This window comes from Podarcis tiliguerta (genome assembly GCF_965153285.1).
Source record: "Podarcis tiliguerta genome assembly, chromosome: 13".
Lineage (NCBI taxonomy): Eukaryota > Metazoa > Chordata > Lepidosauria > Squamata > Lacertidae > Podarcis > Podarcis tiliguerta.
In genome coordinates, this window is record NC_139546.1 from 37,045,758 (window position 1) to 37,067,498 (window position 21,741).

Below are 21,741 nucleotides of genomic sequence, written 5' to 3' on the forward strand. Positions count from 1 at the left end.
CACACTCCATTGTTTCTCGAGGAAGACAGATGCCAACAACAGCTAGGAATTTTTTCATTTTGTTTTCCAATGTATTTCTCACTAATAAAAATTTCATTGTGACACTGAAAGTGTGGCCCAGAGAAAAAAAGAGTTGGAGAACCAATTAATTCACAAAAGACAGTTAAAATCCCACAAATCCAGTGCCTCTCAATGAAACTAAAGCACTGTTTCCCCCTCTGGTTATGGGCCCGCAATAAACCACATTACACAAACTACCTGGCAGGTACTAGCCCTCCCCCCCCCCCAACTCCATCCCTGTTGTAGACATGTAGGGGATTCCACAAAACATGCAAAGGTTTGGAAATCCAGAAGCAGCTCGCCCCAACACAAGCATCTAGAATGGCAAGGAAGAACTAGGAGTCCTAGACCCCAAAGTTCCCCCAGTGCTGACTTGCCAGCATAGTTCCCCCTTCTTCCTGGCAGGTCTTGGCTGCCTTCCCTGACATTACAGCAGGCAGAAATTATTCTCAACTGCTTTCCAGTGTTGGCAGATGGCACAGGTTCAAGTTTCAAGCAGAGTTGGGGAGGCATTCCAGGTAAGGCCCCAACTCTGCTGTAACTCATTCCAGTGGCGGCTCTCCAATCCAGATCAGGGTTTCTCAGACCTTAGAGCCGAGATGTGGAACCCTGTGGTGCGCTTGACATCTCAGGACTACAATTCCCATCATCCCTGGCAACTTGCCATGCTGACTGGGACTGATGGGAGTTGCAGTTCAATAACACCTGGGGCAGGACCTCGGTTCCCCATCCCCTGCTTGTAGAGATGAAGCATATTACATTATGAAGATGAAGCATATTACTTTTCTGCCATGATGCAGGGCTCACTCTAGAATTCTGAGGGGTGAGATTTGGCCGCTGCCCAATCACTTGCCCTCTCCTTGCAGGACAAAAGGCACACCTGTTCCTCAGAACAGGCTTCCACAAGCCGGCACCTTCCAGACATTTTGGACCACAATTCCCCTCAGTCCCAGCTGTGGAACAAACAGGCAAGGCAAGTAGAAGATGCAATGGGATCTCCTCACTCTTGGAGGGGCGCAGATGAGGACTGAGCAACAGCAGCAGCAAGGAAGAGGGCCGGGGGGGGGTGTCTGGGGGTCCACAGCAGTGGCGACCCCTGACACTGGCCCCACCCTGACATATTATTTGCAGGAGTGCAATCCCTTTTCAAAAAGCTTAGGAGCTGACAAGATTGCTTCTCTTAAAACCTATCTTCATTTAAAGTTTTAAGGCTTTTATCTTCAGGGTTTGTTTTTTAATGGTGATAGTTTGCTGCATATTTGCTTTGAAACAGTTTGTGGGTTTTAGCTGCGTTTCATGTACAATTTCATCTGCACACTGCTTGGAGAGCTCTTTGATCAAGCACTTTATAAATCTTCTGAAGAAATAAGCTTTTTGCCCCAGGAGCCAGCTAAGAGGCGATGGCAGTAGGCCAAGTGCCGGTTGTCAGGCCCTGTCCTAAGTGCCAGTGGCTAACTGGGTGGCTGGATTTTTGCAAGCCTCCTTGCCAAGTTCTCCTTTCTACTTCTTTGCCACCCACCCCGCTTCAATACTCCCCTTCCTTCTTCAGCTCCTTTGCGCAAAAACAGAGAGACATTTGCCACCAATTCTCCTCCCCCCAAAACCACACAGCTCCACTTCCAGCCTGAAAGAACTGCAGAGTTGTCAACGTTTCAACCAGCCTCTGCTCCTGTGCCTTGAGTGAAAGGTTGATCTGCAGATATCACTGCCACTGTCGGCTATTTTTATCTATTCAATTTAGGCACCGCTTCTTAGCAAGCTGAATCACAGCAGCAAGTGATCACGTTTATCTCCATGCTGTGAAAACCTCCGCTTCCTGGCACCAGCCTGCTATGAAATGCACAACAACAGGCCTGCCTGCCTTTAGGTGGTGGTCCCCCTCCCCCCAATCTTTCTCTTTTAACCTATTTTCTACTCTCTTCTTTCATTATTTCTTTCTCTATTTCTTCTCTCCCCCCCTTATGTTTTTAGATAAAAGTTTTAGTTTGGTTTTTAAAAGGGGGGTATTAAGTTTTGTATTTTTCTGTATAAACCTTCATAAAATTTATTTTTTAAAAAGGATCTTGTAACCCCAGGCTACCCTTTCAAAGGTCTGTGACCCACAGTTTGGGGAATACAGTGGTACCTCGGGTTAAGTACTTAATTCGTTCCAGAGGTCTGTTCTTAACCTGAAACAGTTCTTAACCTGAAGCACCACTTTAGCTAATGGGGCCTCCTGCTGCCGCCGTGCTGCCGGAGCACGATTTCTGTTCTCATCGTGAAGCAAAGTTCTTAACTTGAAGCACTATTTCTGGGTTAGCGGAGTCTGTAACCTGAAGCGTATGTAACCCGAGGTACCACTGTACCAAGATTTGACCACAGTGCTGCTTGGTGCCCATTGGGCTTAGCAGGGCAGACGGCAGGGGAGCTGACAGTAGGTGGCGCCAGAGCCAATGGCACGCAGTTCCGCCCCCAGCTTGGCTGTCAATAAGACTGCAGACAAGTGGTGATTGGCTGAGGGCAAACTGAGAATTTGGTGAAGCTGTGCCCCATTCACTCTAATGGACCAGCCTCTGTTGTTTGATCAGCCTTATTGGGCTTAAGCTAGCCACCCACACTTGGACTTGTGCCACATGTCCTAATGGCTGCTCTAGATTGCCACTCCAGCCTTCTGCACACTGTAAATGCCAGCTCTGCGATCTGTCTCCCTCCATATTGCTTCTTCTGGGACCGAGTTTCTTCTGCTTGGGACCACCAGGAGATTTGCTTGTCCCGTCCACCCAATAAATGGGCTGGAACCGCAACCTGGGTGGGAGTCCAGCAACCAAGTCAGGAACAATGGGCCAACGTCAAGGGCCATTTGCCCTGCTGGAAAGGGGATCAGCCTCACTGGGATCAGCAACGCTCACATGGCTTCCCTCTCGCACTTCCCCTCCTCCCCTCTCCCCCATTTTGTCGCTCTCAGGAGTGTGAATCCGCTCCTCGTTCCCATATCACGCTGGAGTCATGAGACACTTGTGTCCTAGGGGCAAACACAAGATCGTCGCAGAGGAAAATGTGGAGGGGCGAGGAGGCCCAGCCTCAGCTCTGAGCCTCAACTTAGTGGCCAAATAAAAAATGAAGAAGCATTTTGGGGGGGGGAGGAGGGTCCTTGAGCGTGTTGTGACTAGACTGAACCACACAAACCCACACACGTTGAGAAGTACAGGGGCATTATCAGAAGAATTAACCTACCAAGACCTCAAATGTGACAAAAAGGTAGAAAATGCCCCAACCAAACAGGAGGGGAAGAGAGTCACTTGTAAAACATGAGGTTTGGGGATCAGGCAAAAGCCAGACATCTAACAATGGCAACTGGTTTCACTGGAAGAACTGGAAAGGACGTGAGGCCTAGAGAAAGGCTGACTCCATCACTTGTTGGCTTCCATTTCTGGGGAATGGTGCAGAGGGGTTTTTGGGGTGGCAGTAAAGGGGAGCGAGTTAGGGGGCGCATGGAATTGGGGCACAGGCAGAGACAGGGCAGGCCGAGAGAGCTTCATTAGTTACCAAGCGCTCTCCCGATTTCCTTCCCCTCTCTGCCTGCCCCAAACCCACTTCCTCTTTCTCAAGGCCCCATTTCCGCAGCAGGTTCAAACTTCAGGCCATTTAAGGCAAAACAAAAAACCTGTCGAAAGAGATCTGTCGTTTCGGCAGTTTCACAAGTTCCCCGTCCCTCCTCCTCTGTGCCATCTTCAGAGCGCCACCCCGGAAAGACACGGGGGGGGGGGGGAGACCTCAGAGTTAAGATTCATGCTTGTAGCTGTCGGTTGGGGATGGCTGGGCTTGAAAGGGGTTGAATTGTGGTGGGGGCTGAGGTCCGTGGGGGGCAGGAGATTCTAGAAAGGCCATCTTTCCAGAGAGTGGCTCACATACCTTGGACAATGGCAAGACCAGGAAGGCTCCTCCGCCGCTAGCTTCCACAACGATGGCCAGGAATTTGGGGTTGACAGAGCAAAAATTCCCATCCCACGTCATCTGGGACACACGGATGTCATCGTAACACTGGTCAGCCTTGACCGGTTGTCCATAGACATGGCGGAACTTACTGGACCTCACAACTTTACGGCTCATGGTTCCTGCAAAGACAAAAACAAAGAGTTTCACTTGCACATTGTTGGGGGGCACCAAATCACAATGGTCCCAGGGTCAAATTCCTAGTCCCGTAAGCACTGGTGTCGCCAGACCCCTCAACCCAGCATTTATATCTCAGACCATATAGCAGCCTGGCAGCTAGTAAGTCTGATCTTAGCTGTGGCCCCAATGGTCTCAATCATGCCACCATTTCAAAGTCACACAGTCTGCAAGATAATTGAGGGTTGTGCATCCTAGCTCCTTGCCCTGGCAAGCTCCCCCAACCAGCAAAACCACACTTGAAGCCCCACAAACACCCCAACCAAAATAGCATTCAGATTCTGGGAAAGATCAGGAGTGGCAGGCAGTTCCACAAGCACCGTGCAGGCAGCCCTTTCTAGAGATGCCTGCATATTTCACATGAGAGGTATATGCAGCCCGATCGCATGCCTGTAAGAAATAAGCTCCTGATAAGTCCATATTTGCTCCCCCAATGAGCACGATTTGGTTTGAAAGGCGGCAAACTCTTTAGATTACCCAAGCAACAAAGCCAAGTCGCGTGTGGGAAAGGGAAGGCAATTTTGTTTGTGCCCGGCACATTTACGCATTTGTCAGATCTGCATGCCATTCTTCTTCCAAGGATGATATATATGGGCTTATATTTTATCCTCACGACAATCCTGTAAGGTGGGCTTGGCTGAGGATAAAAATGTGCCCACAGTCACAGATTTCACTTCACCCGGGGTGGGAGCATTTGAAACCAGGACTATCGGACCTAAAACCAAACCCTCCATCTATGACACCATGCCTGGGCTCAGGGGACAACAGACACATCACACGCCAAGGGTTGCTAGCCAATGTGACCTGGAAAGAAAATTCTAAATACAGCAAAATCCTGAGCACAGATTAAGCCACAAGAGATTTTTCTTTTTAAAAAATGGTTGGTTTCGCATGCTTTAAAATGGGAATAGTAAATTTTGTGACCTGCCTCGCAGGGTCCTGTGAATTAGGTATTAAAGGAGGAACATGCAACATGCAGCGTTTTGCACGTTGGAAAGTGCTTCAGGCATAAAATAATCAATACAACCCCCCCCCCCAGTGCTCTGCGAGCAAAAGCCCCCTCCCCAATTCACTGCCATCTCCCCCTCCCAACCGGAAGGTCCTTTCGCCCCCCAGCCCCAAACTCTCACCTGCAGCCTCTTTTGCAGATGCACCACACAATGAATTGGAGATGAAGCTGCTCAGAGCTTTTTAACAGAGCCATCGCCCTGGAACTGTCAGAGCGAGGAGGGCTGGTCTCTTAAAGGGCCAGCGCTCAGCGTGCGTCGAGCAGGGAGCTCAGAGGCTCTGCTTGTCATATCTCGCCCTACACACAGACACACGTACACAGAGCATCCATCTTCAGGTCTCTCTTTCCTTCTCCCCCATCTCATGTCCTCTCCGTACATATTCTTCATCCTGAACGTTACAGAGAATGGCTGATACGTTTGTGCTAAACAGAGACACGCAAACGGTTTGGAAGGGATGCCTTGTTAAACCAACTATTTGGAAAGGTTGCAGGCTGCACAGGTCTCTTCGCTCCTGCATGAAGGAACAGTTCGCCACAGCCCGGTGGCTTTTTGGTAAAATTATAATCGGATAGCATGTTAGCTGTTACCTGCTTTATCTTTCTAAAAATTTGTGCACATGTCTTTGTATACTTTGCTTCCTTGCTCACACCCATCCTTTAGTAATAAGCAAGGCTGCATCCAAGCCTTAGATTCCACAGTAGCCCAAAATGTAGAGGAGCAGAATTCAGCTCCTTAAAAAGCAATGCTTTCATTTTGAAATAAATCCCCAAATTTCTAAGCCTTGTGGCTCTGAAGGTATGTACTGTGAGTTTGTTGGCCAATTCCAGCAAACAGATCTATATCACTACAACATTGTCCCCAAGTGTCACCCGCTGAGAGCCCACGGTTTTGCAAAAAACATAAAATACTAATGTTCTTTTATGGCTGGGGGTGGTCCCCTGAATGGGCAATTCACCTAAATTCTTGGAAGATTGTAGCTGCAAATCCTACGCACACTTAACTTGCGGTAAGCGCTATTTTACACAGTGGGGCTTATTTCTGAGTAAATGTTAGCTGTTACCTGTTATGTGTGTGAGGCTATGTACACATCAGGGGCTTAAAATGCAGCGAGACCACACACGCACACTTACACACTTCCAAGAAAGGGGAAGGGGGTATCTTAACCCAACAGACATGGCCTCTTTGGTTTCCCCCGTGCGTGCAACCCCATATCCTCTTCACAAGGCTGTCAGCTTGTGTGCATGTGCAACAGTTCCCTCAAATGTACACACCTCGGCTTAACTGCGAAGTGAATGTGGCTTACATTTTCAAATCAGATGGCAGCTGGTTTGAGAGAAAACGCACCAAACCAGAGTTTTTCTTAATAAACTACAGAATGCACATGAGTTCTAGCCAATGTCACATGTACTCAGCTTCAAACACTTGTGGCGGGAGCGCACTGGAGACGGAGTAAACAGCTGTGTGTACACAGCCTGAGAGAGAAACATCCATTTTTGCAGCTGGAATGAGCAGACAGAGGGAAAATTAGGGGTGCATGGTTTTCTCACAGGGCGGTGGCTACCCGAGTTGCTTCCTGGATGAATCTGCTGCCTTGTGGAATGGCCTGATGTTTGCTTCCACAGATGCTTTACTACAGCTACGGTACATTCCCAAAATGCTTTGCTGGCTGGGGCTGATGGGAGTTGTAGTATGGACCCATCAGCCACATATACAGTGGTACCTCGGATTACAGATGCTTTAGGTTACCGACTCTGCTAACCCAGAAATAGTACCTCGGGTTAAGAACTTTGCTTCAGGATGAGAACAGAAATTGTGCGGCGGTGCAGCAGCAGCAGCAGCGGGAGGCCGCATTAGCTAAAGTGGTAAGGTAAAGGGACCCCTGACCATTAGGTCCAGTCATGACCGACTCTGGGGTTGCGGCGCTCATCTTGCTTTATTGGCCAAGGGAGCCGGCATACAGCCTCCAGGTCATGTGGCCAGCATGACTAAGCTGCTTCTGGTGAACCAGAGCAGCGCACGGAAATGCCGTTTACCTTCCCGCCGGAGCGGTACCTATTTATCTACTTGCACTTTGAAGTGCTTTCGAACTGCTAGGTTGGCAGGAGCTGGGACAGAGCAATGGGAGCTCACCCCATCGCAGGGATTCGAACCGCCGACCTTCTGATCGGCAAGTCCTAGGCTCTGTGGTTTAACCTGCGACGGCGCCACCTGCGTCCCAGCTAAAGTGGTACCTCAGGTTAAGAACAGTTTCAGGTTAAGAACGGACCTCCAGAACAAATTAAGTTCTTAACCCAAGGTACCACTGTATATGAACCAAATTATCATAGACACTGCAAGTCTTCCCTCTTCAGGGCTCTTTCCTTCAAAGGAAACTCTGCTTGGTAACACTGCTGGAGGAAGAGGGTGCCATGTAACAACAGCATTGATTTTGGGTGGGCAACCTCTGGGGGCAGCTTGAGAATTTGGAAGCCAGAGGAATTCCTGGACAATATTCCCAATGGTTAGAGGTATTCCAGTCCTCAACATAGCTCCATGCCCACTCTAACTACAAGACATTGGATAAAGCATGCAAAATGTTGACAATTAATGCATAAAACTAAACTCATGCAAATCCAACCCGTTTCACTTTTTTCTTTTCTTTTTGGCACAGAATTGTAATTGCCTGGAGGCCAGGTTTTTATTTATTCAAGCACGGCCTCACTGATAGGCAGAGAAATGTTTTTTAGGCATTCATTCCCGATGAGTCACCAGGTCAAGTCTGTTGCTGCAAGAAAGCCAAGAGCTCTGTGGCACCTCAGAAACTAATGCATTTATTGTGATGTGATCTTGCATCCTAGCTAAGAGTAGAGTCCTCTTCAGCAGATGGCATCAGACAAAAGAGGGCTCTTGCATACTGGACATCTGATGCTAGGATACATTTGTTTAAGATGCCAAGGCCTCTTTTTGTTTGGGGTTTTGTTTTGCAAGGAGGGGATGGCTAGAGGATTGTGTGGGTGACGGTGGATCAGGGAACAGAGAAAGAAACCAAGCAGCCCTTTTAAATCTAGTGAAGCTCTCTCTACTCATCCATTCCAGCTGCTTGTTTCAAACAAATCCTGAAACGTCTGTTTTGTCATTAATCTATATAAATTAAGAAGGAGAAGCATTTCTGTTTGTGATCAACTGAGAGCACAGATTTCTCTACTGCTGTAGGTTTTAAGTTAGCAAATCAAAGCACAGAAAGCAGTGTCGTTCCCTACAGATGCTGTGGTGGGTAGATGGTGTGCTAATTATTTTTCATACGTTTGAATTTTATGTAGAAATCTCACTGACAACTGGTGCTTAGGCTGCAGTCCTAGATGCACGTTACATGGGAGTAAGCCCCACTGAACTCAATGGGGCTTATTTCTGAGTAGACATGTGTAACTCTGCACATCGCATGGCCTTTTCACCCAACCTTCTATAATTTCTCGTATGTAAATAATCTGCCAGGATAACGCCACATCTTTATTACCGGTATATATATGTTTATTCCGTTCCTTCAAGAAGCTCAGGGAAGAATGGATGCTTTTCCCTCTGATTTCTGCAACAAGCAGGTGTGTGAGTGTGACTGCCTTAAAGTTTATGAGTACCAGTTGCTGCAAATCACAGGAAGGGAGGCCCTTGTTTCACATCGAGTTTGAAATTCTCCCACAGGCATCTAGTGGGCCACTGTGAGAACCAGAAGCTGGATTAGATGAGCCATTGACTTGATCCTACAGTGCTTTTTTAAAATTCACCCAATATACTTTGTGGTTAGCAGGATCTTTAACCTGCCCTGCCTAGCATTCTCAACACTACCCCGCCTAGTCTAGGAAAGTGTATAGTACTACAATAAAGCTGAAATCTTAGTAAATGCCATTGAACTCAACGGGACTGACTTCTGAGTAGACACATATAGGATTGCATACATTTTACTTGGAGCAGACTTACTGAAATTAATGAACCACAGCCATTCATTTCAATGGGTTAGCTCTGAGTAGGACTACCACTGGACGCAACTCTTAGCCTTTCAAGCCGGTATGGAGAATCTTTCCCAGACTGAGGGCCACATGGCAGTGGTGAGAAGGCAAAAGTGGTCACAGCAGTGAATGCAAAATGTACTTCTGTGTGGCAGGTTTGTTTCTTCACACCCCCTTTCTCCACCCAGGAAACCAAGCAGCAGGATCAAAGTGCAAAGTTGCATTGCAGCCAGACAAAAATGTCGGAGGAGTGTAATTGGGCTGGTGAGGGGTGTGGCTGAGGAGGGGATATGGCATCTGAGGGCAGGGGTGCCAACTTGAATAAAATATTGCAGGGGCCCAGGAAAGCCCCGCCCCACATAACTGATCACATGATGCAGTGCACACACACCATCTGAATGGGAATGTTCATCAACTTTGCGGGAGCCCACCCCCCTCAAATATTTCATTGTGGGGGCTGAAGCCCCCATCGCCCCTAGGAGTCGGCTCCTATGTCTGAGAGAATCCCAAGCCCAGATTGAGAGGCGTCCACTTTAGACTGACAATACTTTTTGCGTCAACTTTTTTCTCTTAACAAACATGTCCTTAAACAGGTGGCGCTGTGGGTTAAACCACAGAGCCTAGGACTTGCTGATCAGAAGGTCAGTGGTTCGAATCCCCGCAACAGGGTGAACTCCCGTTGCTCGGTCCCTGCTCCTGCCAACCTAGCAGTTTGAAAGCACGTCAAAGTGCAAGTAGATAAATAGGTACCGCTCCGGCGGGAAGGTAAACGGTGTTTCCGTGCACTGCTCTGGTTCGCCAGAAGCGGCTTTGTCATGCTGGCCACATGACCCGGAAGCTGTACGCCGGCTCCCTCGGCCAATAAAGCGAGATGAGGGCCGCAACCCCAGAGTCGGCCACGACTGGACCTAATGGTCAGGGGTCCCTTTACCTTTACATTAAGAAAAGGAAGGCTAAATTTTCCAGTATCATAGTATCTCCTGATCTAAAATGCAGGAGGCAGTAATTAGGAGCAATAAAAAACCCTGCCATGTTCACAACAGAGAGCTTTAGAATGTCATAAGGGAGATAAAGCAAGACAATCAAGTGGCCATTTTATCCATCTCTGTGCTTTGTGATGGCCAGAATTTCCCAGGAGCTTCAAAATGTCACATTTATGTTTCTTCCTCACAAGAGACCAAAGCTCCCCCAAAGATCTGGAGACCATAGAATCATAGAATTGGAAGGGATCCTGAGTATCATCTAGACCAACCCCCTGCAATGCAGGAATATGCAGCTGTCCCATAAGGGGATCAAACCTGCAACCTTGGCGTTATCAGTGCCACCAACCAACTGACCTATCCAGGCATTCTCCAGGAGTTTGCTTTTTTACCTTTTCCTTCCAAATATTTTGCCATTTATACCGTGTCTTTCAGGTTTACATGCCGGAACACATTTACTACTGATTGCTTCAACTCACTCTGGGGATTGCTCTTTTGGCTGAAAATCATGGTGTTTTTTTTAAAAAAAAAAAACAAAAACAAAAATCAGGGGCAGCCTTTGATAATCTTTTGTTAATACGGTGCCCTGTGCGAGGTCAAGTGGTCCGTCGGTAGAGCATGAGACTCTAAATCTCAGGGTCATTGGTTTGAGCTCCACGTTGGGCATAAGATTCCTGCACTGCAAGGGGTTGGACTAGATGACCCTCATGGTCCCTTCCAACTATAATTCTCAGATTCTATAACCCCCAATAACGAAGTCCTGCTCTGACTATAGCTTGGGAACTCCTTTTTGCCCATAGGTGTCTAGAATCATTTTTAAACCCAAGTTGCTTTGTTTTTATTGTAAAGTTTCTTTGGAGCCCTTACGCCATAGGTAGTAAATAAAGGAAGGCAGAGCTCCTGCCACTGCACAGCTGCATAAATCCAACCGGTGTAGTTTGGCATCTCTCCATTCAGAATGGAGTGGACTATAAATCGAACTCCAAATGAATACAAAGAAGCCCGCAAGTGTATGCAGTATATAGCCTCACTGGGGATTCGAACACGCAACTACACGGAAAAGGGCGGAAACAATAGCAAGCGCGTGGCGTCGTTAACTGGATTGGAGGCGAGCTGAGCCAAGAGGCGTGGCCCAATCAGAGCCAAAGGGCGTGGCCCAACGGGACTGAAGCTTGCGCGCGCGAGAGGGTGGAGCATCGCTTTGAGTGGAATGTTATGGGTGCGGCGCTTCCGGGTCGAGTTCTTGACGTCCCAATCCGAGCCAGGCGCGTTGTGGCCCGCAAAACGCTATGAGGCAGGCTTGGCGCATGCGCTCTGAGAGGAACCTCAAGCCGCAGCTTCTGCCGAGCGCATGGGCAGTGGCGGTCTCTCCGTTTCCTCGGCGAGCGCATGCGCGGTGCTGTCGGGCGGTGTCGGTTCCGGGTAAAGCAGCGATAGGAGCGGCTGCAGGAGATTCTCGATCAGGTCGGCCATGGCGGCAGCAGCGGCGACAGCAGCCCCAGGCGGGGCGGGGGTTGTGCCGGGACCGGGAGCGCCGAAGCTGGGAGTGGAGACGGTGAAAGGGCAAGTGTTCGACGTGGGGCCGCGCTACACGGACCTGCAGTACATCGGCGAGGGGGCTTACGGCATGGTCTGGTGAGTGAGCGCGAACCGCGCGGAATGGCCCTGTCCGGGCGCCGTACCCGGGCCAGGAGCCCGAGGCTTGGCTGGCCGACCCGCCGAAAGCGGCCCTCCCGGCCGCCGTAGCCTTTCCGACAGGCTTCCGCCATGTTGCTTCTTAGTTACTGAACCCCGACAGAGGCGCCTGCCGCGCTCTCGACGCTGCTCTCCCCGCCCCGACCCTTTCCGCGTCGGCTCCCGTTGCTCCTCCGCTCCAAGGCTCCCCGTTGCACGCGCAGGGCTCTCCTCTCGGCTGCAGCCTTTTTCTGCAGATGCTCTTCTCCCAAACTGCCCTGTGAACTAGGAACGAGCAGAAGCAGCACGCCCATGCCCTGCCAAGTCATTGTTGTGTTCCGAGCCCCTCCCAGGGACTGGCCCTTGCCGGCCCGCTATCTCCTTGTGCCAATATTTGCCAGCTTCCTTGCTCATGCCTCCATTGTTCGGAGGCTGGCTGGTGCCTTCCTGCTGCTTTCGACGGGCGCTTCTGTGCATTTTAATACCAAAGTGGCAAGCAGCTTGGTGGTCGCAGCCCTGGTGCCCCCTTATCACTGCAGCACTTTGGTGGAGAAGTTGCATCTGACAAACTTCTTGTTGCACGGCTGTTGGCACTAGGGACACGTCTTGCAAGTCGGAGGCTGGCTAACCTGCCTTCTTGCCAAACCTCTCGTTGCCATGTAGTTAAGTAATGCGGGAATGCTTAATATGATGTCAGCCCCACTCAGTGCTAGCACTTTTTACACCACTATTCCTGTAGGCTCCATAGTTTTGCCAGCCTTGTTAAATACCATATTGAGACATAGTGTGTGTTCTTTTCTAGACTTGGATTGACACTAGGCCTATAGTTTTTATATTAATGGTAGGCTATTCCAATAACTGAACCTTCAGAACTGCTGTATATGCCTCATTTGTGCCTTCAAAAGTTAACCCAGGCTAGGGTATTTGCAATATCTATTGTATGAAACCTAGCCACCATATTGCACCCAACAGCTTGGGTTTGGTACTTAAGCTGCCAGTACCTGTAGCAGTCAAACTGTGTAACACCTTTTATTCTGAAGTATTTATTATCTCCTCACTAAGCATCTGATCTTCTAGGCTTCTGTGCTTACACTCCATGTCTTGAGAGCTTTACAGTAGGTATAGGAAACATTTGGCGCTGCAGATGTTGCTGAACTACAATTCCCATCAGCCCCAGCTAGCATAGTCAGTGGCCAGGATCGTAGCAGTTGTAGTTCAGCAACATCTGCAGGGCCAGAGCTTCCCTGTACCATGCCACCTAGTGTTGACTCTTTACGTCTCATTCTGCCAGCTCTTGCCAGCTGCCAGTACTTGTGCCAAGTGGTGATAATGGAGCCAAACAGTAGGATTTTCTAAATAATTGTACCATGCAATTTGTATTGCTGGGCCTGCTATTTCCTCCTCTCTCCCTTATCTTTCTGTCCTTGTATTGATCCTATTGACTTAAGATCCAAAACCTTGGTGTACATTTGGGGCTTTCTGACTGCCTTGCATGGAAGCAGTTCCCCTTGTCAGTTGCTCTTGTGGATCACCAGACTGTTTTCTTCCAATGGGGGAGAGGAGGGGGGAAAAGGCATTTGGCAATTCGGAGAAAGAATGTATGCAAGCTTTTATACTGAGGAGACAGTCTATGTATGTGCACGGACCCAGAGGTTACCATCTGCATGTGTCTTTTGTCTTCCTTTCCCCACAGCTCTGCCTACGATCATGTCAACAAGATCCGGGCTGCCATAAAGAAGATCAGTCCCTTTGAGCACCAGACGTACTGCCAGCGCACACTGCGAGAGATCAAGATCCTTTTGCGCTTCAAGCATGAGAATGTCATCGGCATCAATGACATCCTGCGTGCACCTACCATCGACCAGATGCGTGATGTGTATCCTTGAAGACCACTGTTGTCCCTTCCAAGCCTGGAAGGGCACCTACGTGAAAATATGTTTTGATGCCCAGAGGCTGTGGGAGTCACACTGTTATCTGCATAGAATCAATTGCGTGGCACTGAGGCTTTGGCTGGCACACAGCATAATGATGTGCTGTGGAATTGCTGGGAAAAGATTGTGCCAGCATCTGCATTGGCTCCCTGTTGTCTTCTGAGCATGGCTTTGGGCGTTGTGCTTTAATGGGTTAGGGCTAAAATGATCACTTAGATCAAGAATGTTCTTTTAGTACCATGCCTCTGAATAGGTTTACATCACAAGCATGTGAAGAGGCGGTGTTATTAGCTGCATCATTATCAGCGATACATTCTGCTTGGCAGTCATTGGAAGTGTTAGCAGCACTCAGTATCTGGCTGGACTACACCTATGAAAATCTAACTCAGCCTGAGGGACAAATTGTGGGTGGCATCATGGGTGGCTCAGCAAGGAGTGTGTGCACTTTATGGTTCCCCCTTCCCCTCCCTAGATGCTCCTTTACGTACCGTACTACTATTAAAGTTGTTTTTCTTGACTGTTGCTCTTGCTCCCTCTCTCCTGGAGGGGGCACCATTTCTCCCTCTGCAGATATATAGTTCAGGATTTGATGGAAACTGATCTCTATAAGCTGCTGAAGACCCAGCAGCTCAGCAATGACCACATCTGCTACTTTCTCTACCAGATTCTCCGAGGGCTGAAATACATCCATTCTGCCAATGTGCTTCATCGGGACCTGAAGCCCAGCAACCTTCTCATCAACACCACGTGTGACCTGAAGGTGGCATTCAGCAACTTTTGCTAGACTCTTTCCTTCCCTCTCCAGCTGACACCAGCTTTCTCCCACCCCCACTCTGCATTTTGCAACCTTAGATTTCTGCTCATCCTGGGTTTGCTACTCATGCCCATCCCCTTTGGGGTTTTTTCCCCCTGTCTCTCTCTCCTTACAGATCTGTGACTTTGGCCTGGCTCGGATCGCAGACCCAGACCATGACCACACAGGTTTCTTGACGGAGTACGTCGCTACTCGCTGGTATCGGGCCCCTGAAATCATGCTTAATTCCAAGGTAAGATAGTAGGAGTGAGGACAAGTGATGCAAAGTTCAGTTGGAAGTGAGGTCTCTCAACTTCTTTGGGGGGGGGGGGTTAACATAGCCATGAAAGCAACATGAAGACATTTTCTTAATTTAATAACACTTAGCTCACACCCACCATATGGGTCTTTATTTTTTCATTAAATCTGGGAGAGATGTCTTCCTGAATCCTGTACTTTTGCTGGGGCCATAGTTTCAGGCTTTCAATGCCTCCTAAAGAAAGGAACCTTAGTTTTCATCCTGCCAGCCTCTTCATGAACTGTGGGCTGGTTATGCATGGCAGGGAAGCCCAGAACCTGGTTCTCTTTCCATGTCTTTTACCCCCTTCTCAGGGCTACACCAAGTCTATTGACATATGGTCTGTGGGCTGCATCCTGGCCGAGATGCTGTCAAACCGACCCATCTTTCCTGGCAAGCACTACCTGGACCAGCTGAACCACATCCTGGGTAAGGGGGAAATATCAGGGAGTAAAGCATTTGGTATTGGAGGGGAGAGGTTTTTGGCCCTCGCCATTGAATGCCTCCTTCTTGGTCTCTTTTCAGTGCCCGAGGCCTTGCTTGTTACAGAACTTGAAAACTATTTTCCTTCTAGGATTCTCCCTGTCCAATATATCCAACCAAGTTCTATCTGCCATCTCTACAGGTATTCTGGGTTCCCCGTCTCAAGACGACTTGAACTGCATCATCAACATGAAGGCTCGCAACTATCTCCAGTCGCTGCCGCAAAAGCCCAAGGTTCCCTGGGCCAAACTGTTCCCTAAGGCTGATCTCAAAGGTAAGGGAGGAAGAAGGCAAAGGGTGTTCAGCCACTTCTGTGTCCCAGCATGCATTGCTCGTTGTTGTCCATTCTCACATTCCAGTGTTTTCCCTACTAGTTGCCTAATTATACTTCCCAATATAACCTAAGCCAGAAGTCTTTAAACTATTTTGTTTCATGCTCACCAGTAACTGCTGAAATGGAAGGGTCCCATTAGCCTGTGCAGGTTGCAGTTTCCCCCTCACTGTTCAAATATAAATGTTGCTCAGCCACCTGATTTTCACCCAGTGTGACCAGGGCTTTTGTGTCTCTCATCACTCTTGCCATGAAGGGGTATGAAAATTAGCGTGTCCTGAAATTTCCTTTTGATGCAGCTATTAACAATATAAGAGCTGCTGTCTTGTTTCTAACTGATAACATAAACAAGACAGCCACACCCTAGACAAAGCAATGGGACAGGCTATACTTGAATCCAAAGGAAAGTGGATTGTTGGGACTTCAAATAAAAAACAGCACAGAGCAGCTTTATGCCGACTTCTAGAGGAAAGCAGGCCAAGTGAGAAGCATCAGATTTGAAGTAACTCATTCCCTGATAGGGGATGTTCATAATGTTCTGTGCCCTCAAAACTGAGGATAGGATAAAATTTCTTAATTAGCATTCAGAGCTAATGCCAATCAAATTGTCAGCTACCAATAAAGGCGGGCAAAACATAGTGTTGATGCTAATGTTAGACCCCTTGAGGCCAAGATAACTGAGATTGTTGCACTATGGTTATGCTCTGCACAGCTTACAGTTCCCCAAACAAATTATAATTCACCCACAAAAAGATAAAACATTAAAGGTATTTGGAGCTCTTTATGGTGGTTCCTTCTGCTCTTTGGCAGATGGTAGACTTTCTCCAGAGGGCAGAGGGAAGGAAGAGAACAGAGAGAGTTGCTGATGGAGTTGGGGGCTGCCTGGTGGTAAATGTTGCAACTCAGAGAAGTTGCCCTTAGCACGTCAAATTGTTGTAGCCCAATCCTGTGCATGTTTGACTTGGAAGCAACTCCCACTAAGTTCAGTAAGACTTCCTCCCTTTAAGTTGAAAAGCAAATAACTCGAGACTTCAAACAGGCAGCAAACAATTTCTTCTAAACAGCAAGAAACCAGCCAGAGTAGCTTTTGGATGTTCTTAGAATACAAAAGTGTGAAAAGACTGTTGGAAGGAGGACAAGTGATAGCTGATAAGCTGAATGAATTGTCCCTGTTGAGGACATATACGGTGTGTGAAAGCTGTTCTCTATGACAGTGTTTGGAATACAGAGCACTAAGGAGCTGCGTTAAATCAAGATGATACGCAGTGAAGATTTCTAGGAGCTAATTGATAAGTTTCAAATTGCAGTTGGGGACAGATTGTATTTACCATAAAGCCCAGCAACTTCACAAGTATGTGCAACTTGTCAGTGTAAGGCCAATTTTAAAGAAAGGATTCGGGGGTGAATTGCAAATGCCACACCTGTAAGTCTTACTGTTACAGGTCAATTGGTAAAATCATTATGAAAGCCAGTTATTAAGTGCATAGGAGAGATTCTGGGGTTATGGTGAGCAGCTCACTGAAAACATCAACTCAGTGTATCATTGCTGCGGAAAAAGGGACTCGGATTTCCCAGGCACTCAAATGTTGAAATAATTGGAAAGGGGTTGAGAATAACACTCTGGTGCCTCTCTGTAAACCCATAGCACAGCCTGAGCTAGAGTAGTGTCGTTCTGGACCACACCCAGGCCAAGTAGAGTAGTGCAGACCGGGAGAAGGTACAGAAGTGAACAGCCAAGGTGGTCAAGTGCGGTGAAGCATCTTCCCTAGGAGGAAAGAGCAAAGCATGTGGGGCTGGTGGCCGCCAGCATACATCACATTCAAAGGGGGTAGACGCATTTGTATGGCGTGATTGTGATGTCGGCAGCTGCCCATATCCACAACGGAGAAAAGGAACGTCCACTTCGGAAACAAATACACCTGTGAATAGGCACAAAATGGAGAGAGCTGTTGCTGCACAAGCAGGGCATGGAAGCATCTACCTGGCCATCATTGGAAACGGGATGCAGGGCTAGATGAGCTCTGGTCCTGATCCAGGAGGAATCTTGCTATGGGATGCTGTCGGTGATGCCAGCCACCCTTCCTTGCTCTCTGCTGCCACCTGTGGCCAGATCCCAGCCCTGCAACTATTTGCCGGCACAATTTTGTGTGTGTGTTTGTGTGCGCGTTTTCTTCCTGTTGCCATCTGCTGTCTGGCTGCTGATATTGCATCCTATCCCCCCCCCCTTTTCCCTTTTTCAGCTCTGGACCTGTTGGACAAAATGTTGACCTTTAACCCTAATAAGCGCATCACGGTGGAGGAGTCCCTTGCCCACCCTTACCTAGAGCAGTACTACGACCCTTCAGATGAGGTGCTGGACGCTTTGGTTATTGGGGTTTGACTACCGTTCGAGGGGATTTGGGAGCGCAGGGCGAGGAACAAGAAGGCGGGAGTACAGTGGGCTAGGATGGGCGGACATGGGAAACGAAGGAGTTTGGGGACCAGGATTCCTGGATTTTTACATCTCTCCCTTTGCTCCACGCTTAGCCTGTGGCCGAGGAGCCTTTCACCTTTGACATGGAGCTGGATGACCTGCCCAAAGAGAAGCTGAAAGAGCTGATATTTGAGGAGACGGCACGATTCCAGCCTGGCTACCAGGGGCCCTGAGGGGCTGTTCGGACCACTGGTAAGACAAACAGCACTGCGGGTCAAGAGGTGGTTTTAGTAAATCTGCCTAACCTTGGGAAGGCCAGCTGTGGGGCAGAAATACGTTGGCCCAAGTTACTCACATGATCGGTGTTGAACGCAGTGATTCTGTAGTGGCTTGTTCCCACCGCCAGTTACTTTGCGACGATGAACTTGTGACATCCCCTTGGTGGAGATTCCACTTCCCGGTACCTACAGTTCCGTGAATGGACTGGGGATGTCCAACGGGATGGCGCAGATCCTTGCTGCAAGCCACTCAAGTTATGAAATGCACATGTGAAGGAACCTGGAGAGAGTTTTTCTGAACTTTGCATGTGTATGTGGCCAGAAAAGTTTTATGTTGCCTGATCATTGCCTGCAAATACTTAAACATATACACACACATACACCATCCGGTTGTGAGGCATCATCAAGACTTTTAGGTAGACATTTTTGCTACTACAAGTTTCAGAAATGTATTTGCTATGTGGATGGTTTGGGAGTATTTTTGTTTCCCCACAGCAGCTAAGCGATTTAAATGTTGTTTCATCGTGTGATTTGTAGACAGGACTCCTGAGTATTGGCGTCTGTAATCCTCATAGGATCTCTTTTTGTTCCAGGTCTCTGCTTCACCAGGAGATGATTTGGGACTGTACCCAGCTCCCCTACTGGATTTTAGAGGGGAGCACAGGATTCAGGGGGTACCAATTTGGGTGTGCCCCTGTCGACTTGCTGTACAACTGCGCTTTGCTACGTGGCTGTGAACCCTGGTAACCCATCTCTGGACCCCCTTAATGTGATGTGTCAGGGTGAGACCCTGGTGCCCAGGTTGGGGAAGGGGAGGGGAGTACCCTCCCCTACAGGAGGGAAAGGAAATCGGTTTCCCCTGTCCTTTAACCCCTCCCTCAAAGAAATTGAAGGGAGCGGAGTGTCATCTCCTTTTTTTTGGCATTTTATTGTCTTTGTTAACGAGTTAATAAACTAATGCTGATTTTTTAGCAGGGCCATTTTCTGATCCCTTGGGCATTATTAACAAAGGGAGTTGAACCTAAATCCTGGCTCCTGGACTCTCGCTCTTGTAATCCACAGAACCACATGACTGTTCCACAACTGGGAACAGAGCCCAAGGGTTCTGACTGTCTCCCCCGCCCCCCCACTACACTCCTTGAGAACTCACAGGAGTCCTGGTTCCTCCCTGCGCAAATGGAGGGCATGTATGTGCTGGTTTTTTGTCTGCTGGTTAGTGCCATTTTTCAAACACCTTTCATGCCCATCTCTAACCTTAACTCGTCACTGTGGGCAGCAGCTGTTGTGCAGCGCAAGATGAAGATCTTTACAAAGCTTGAAAGGTGTGCCTGTTCGGAAGAGGGGGGAAATGTCTCCCCCTTCTGCTTCTGTGGCTGTGCAGATGAAAAGGAAGGCTTTCAACTTCATTTGCTTCCTCTTTTAAGGCAAGGTTTGTTGTTGTCTGCCTCTCCCTCCTCCCCCTTTCCATTTCGCATCTTGATAAATTGGGCAGTCGGGGTACGTGAACCCTTTGACATCCCTCAAGAAACCAATTGGCCTCTGCAACGGCACTGCACTTTTGTCTTCCTGCTGCTACAAACTAACATGGCTGCCCTCTTAATTCCCCCTCCCTCCACTTTCATCAATGATGTTCTTAAACAATGTGTGCAGAATTTTACCCTCCCCCCCCCCCCCATTTGCCTTGGTCAGATCAAAGTCCAAAAATGATCAGGGGCCTGCAGCTATCAGCAAACATGAATTTTACAAGGGAGGGGAAAGGCTGGGAAGATGACGGACGATCACATCTTGTGTGTCCTGAGGGGACAACCCAGTTGCCCCGTAACAACCAAACTCTCGAGGGGAGGAGGTATTTTGGATATGCGAGCACTAAACCAGGAACAAGCGGCTAGACTGTTGTCTGCTGAAAGTATTGGGAATGAAGCAACCTTGGTTGAAGGCAAAGCTTTTGGGAGGGAGCACTACTTTTTAGATGGACTAACTTCTGGATTTTAAGCCCTCCCATCTCTGTGTGTGCCATTTTGGGGAGGGGGGTACCAGTTTGGATGAGCAAGAACTGCCAGAACCTTCGGGTTCCCAAAGACAGAAATTTTGCAAGCAGAAAAACGGGAATGTGGATTTTGTCTGTTTGTTTGTTTCCTTAGCTTATCTAGTTGAGCGAGGAGGAAGTCTCTGTCCAGACAGTGTTGCCTGTTTGTCCATCCACGATGGCATGCTAAATGGGCTTCCTCCTGGGGCGTGTAATACTATGAGGGAACTTGGATTGAAGGGAAATAATGCCTCCCCATCCCCTCCTGCTTTGAATTGTATAAAAAGACCCTGAAATAAATCATTCCTTTATTCCTTCAATGCCTCATTTTGTCTTATTTTGGAGGGGGAAACATAAGTGTGTGTATTTTTAACTGTCTGAGAACTTAAGTTGTTTTTTCCCCAGGAGGGTTTGGGGTGTCGAGAAAAAAAGAGAAGCTTCGGGCAGACATCTGCCCCTACTAAACATCAAGAATGAAGACTGGCCCAGAAGGAAGACTTGGCTGCAGGACCAGTTTTTCACTTAAAAGTTTAGTCCGCACAAAAGCACAATGAAGAGTCAACAGGAATGCTTGCATCTCCATTGTACAAGGGGTAGCAGCGCTGCCTTGAGTTCAGTATCTTAATAGACATGACTGTAACAGGAAGGAAGTGGCCTGTGGTGAGAGGGTGCAAAAGGAGTGTTAGGACAGGATATGCTGACAGCAGGGACGGCTGCACGACTGCAAAATCCTCACCTTTGCCTTCGCTGCTTCCAGTCTTGGATCTTGCAGGCTGTAAACAGATCTCTGTTTCTTGAGTTTTACAATGGTGACCAAGGGCCATCGTAAACTTCCCCATAAAAAAAAAACCACCCTAGGTATTTCCAGGATTATGAAAACACACTGGAAAGCAATTCCATTATTTGATAGAATTCAAAGCTAAAAGAAGCTGCTTACAGCCTCCCATTCCAAGTGCTGCCCTGGAAGTCGCTGCCTTGCAGCCTGCATTCCAGGACGACCCTTGGTGTATACCTTCTAAGTCTACAGTGCTATGATTCTGTGCTGGCATGAGGTATCCTCCTTAAGTGACTTAGATTGCAACTCACTCGATGATTTTTGTCATGGGATAACGGGTAGTTAGCATCGTTCCAAGCCACAAGGGGGAAGGAGGCAGCTGGAGCTGGTGCTTTTCCTTGTCTCCTCGCTGTGATGGGTTGCTGTTGTCCCAAGCGGAGATGGCAGCACATCAAGCCTGCACATGTTGGAGTTGGCAAGTGGCACCAACTTGTCTGCCCCAGAGTTGCTGTCAACTGAGGTGTAAAGGACAGCGGGCTTGTGGCAGATGGGGGGGGGGG

The 21,741-nt window shown here is 48.4% G+C and overlaps 2 protein-coding genes across 3 annotated transcripts in view; one reads left to right on the forward strand and one right to left on the reverse strand.

Moving 5' to 3' along the window:
* Positions 1-21,741, reverse strand: part of CORO1A (coronin 1A) — a 79,472-nt gene that overhangs the window by 11,755 nt on the left and 45,976 nt on the right. The window contains exons 1-2 of one of the 2 annotated variants that reach the window (XM_083409723.1): positions 5,340-5,491; positions 3,952-4,154 (exon numbers count right to left, since the gene is read on the reverse strand). In XM_083409723.1, the coding sequence (XP_083265849.1) occupies positions 3,952-4,149 (198 nt within the window). In that variant the 5' untranslated portion in view covers positions 4,150-4,154; positions 5,340-5,491. Of the gene's footprint in view, positions 1-3,951; positions 4,155-5,339; positions 5,492-21,741 lie in introns of those variants that run through there. The other variant, XM_083409724.1, reaches the window with a different exon arrangement.
* On the forward strand, positions 11,417-20,726 carry MAPK3 (mitogen-activated protein kinase 3). Its single transcript, XM_083409744.1, has 9 exons — positions 11,417-11,814; positions 13,547-13,729; positions 14,355-14,544; positions 14,714-14,830; positions 15,190-15,304; positions 15,501-15,632; positions 17,930-18,039; positions 18,216-18,354; positions 18,974-20,726. Exons 1-8 carry the CDS (start codon positions 11,651-11,653, stop codon positions 18,333-18,335), a joined length of 1,131 nt encoding a protein of 376 aa, XP_083265870.1. The 5' UTR covers positions 11,417-11,650; the 3' UTR covers positions 18,336-18,354; positions 18,974-20,726.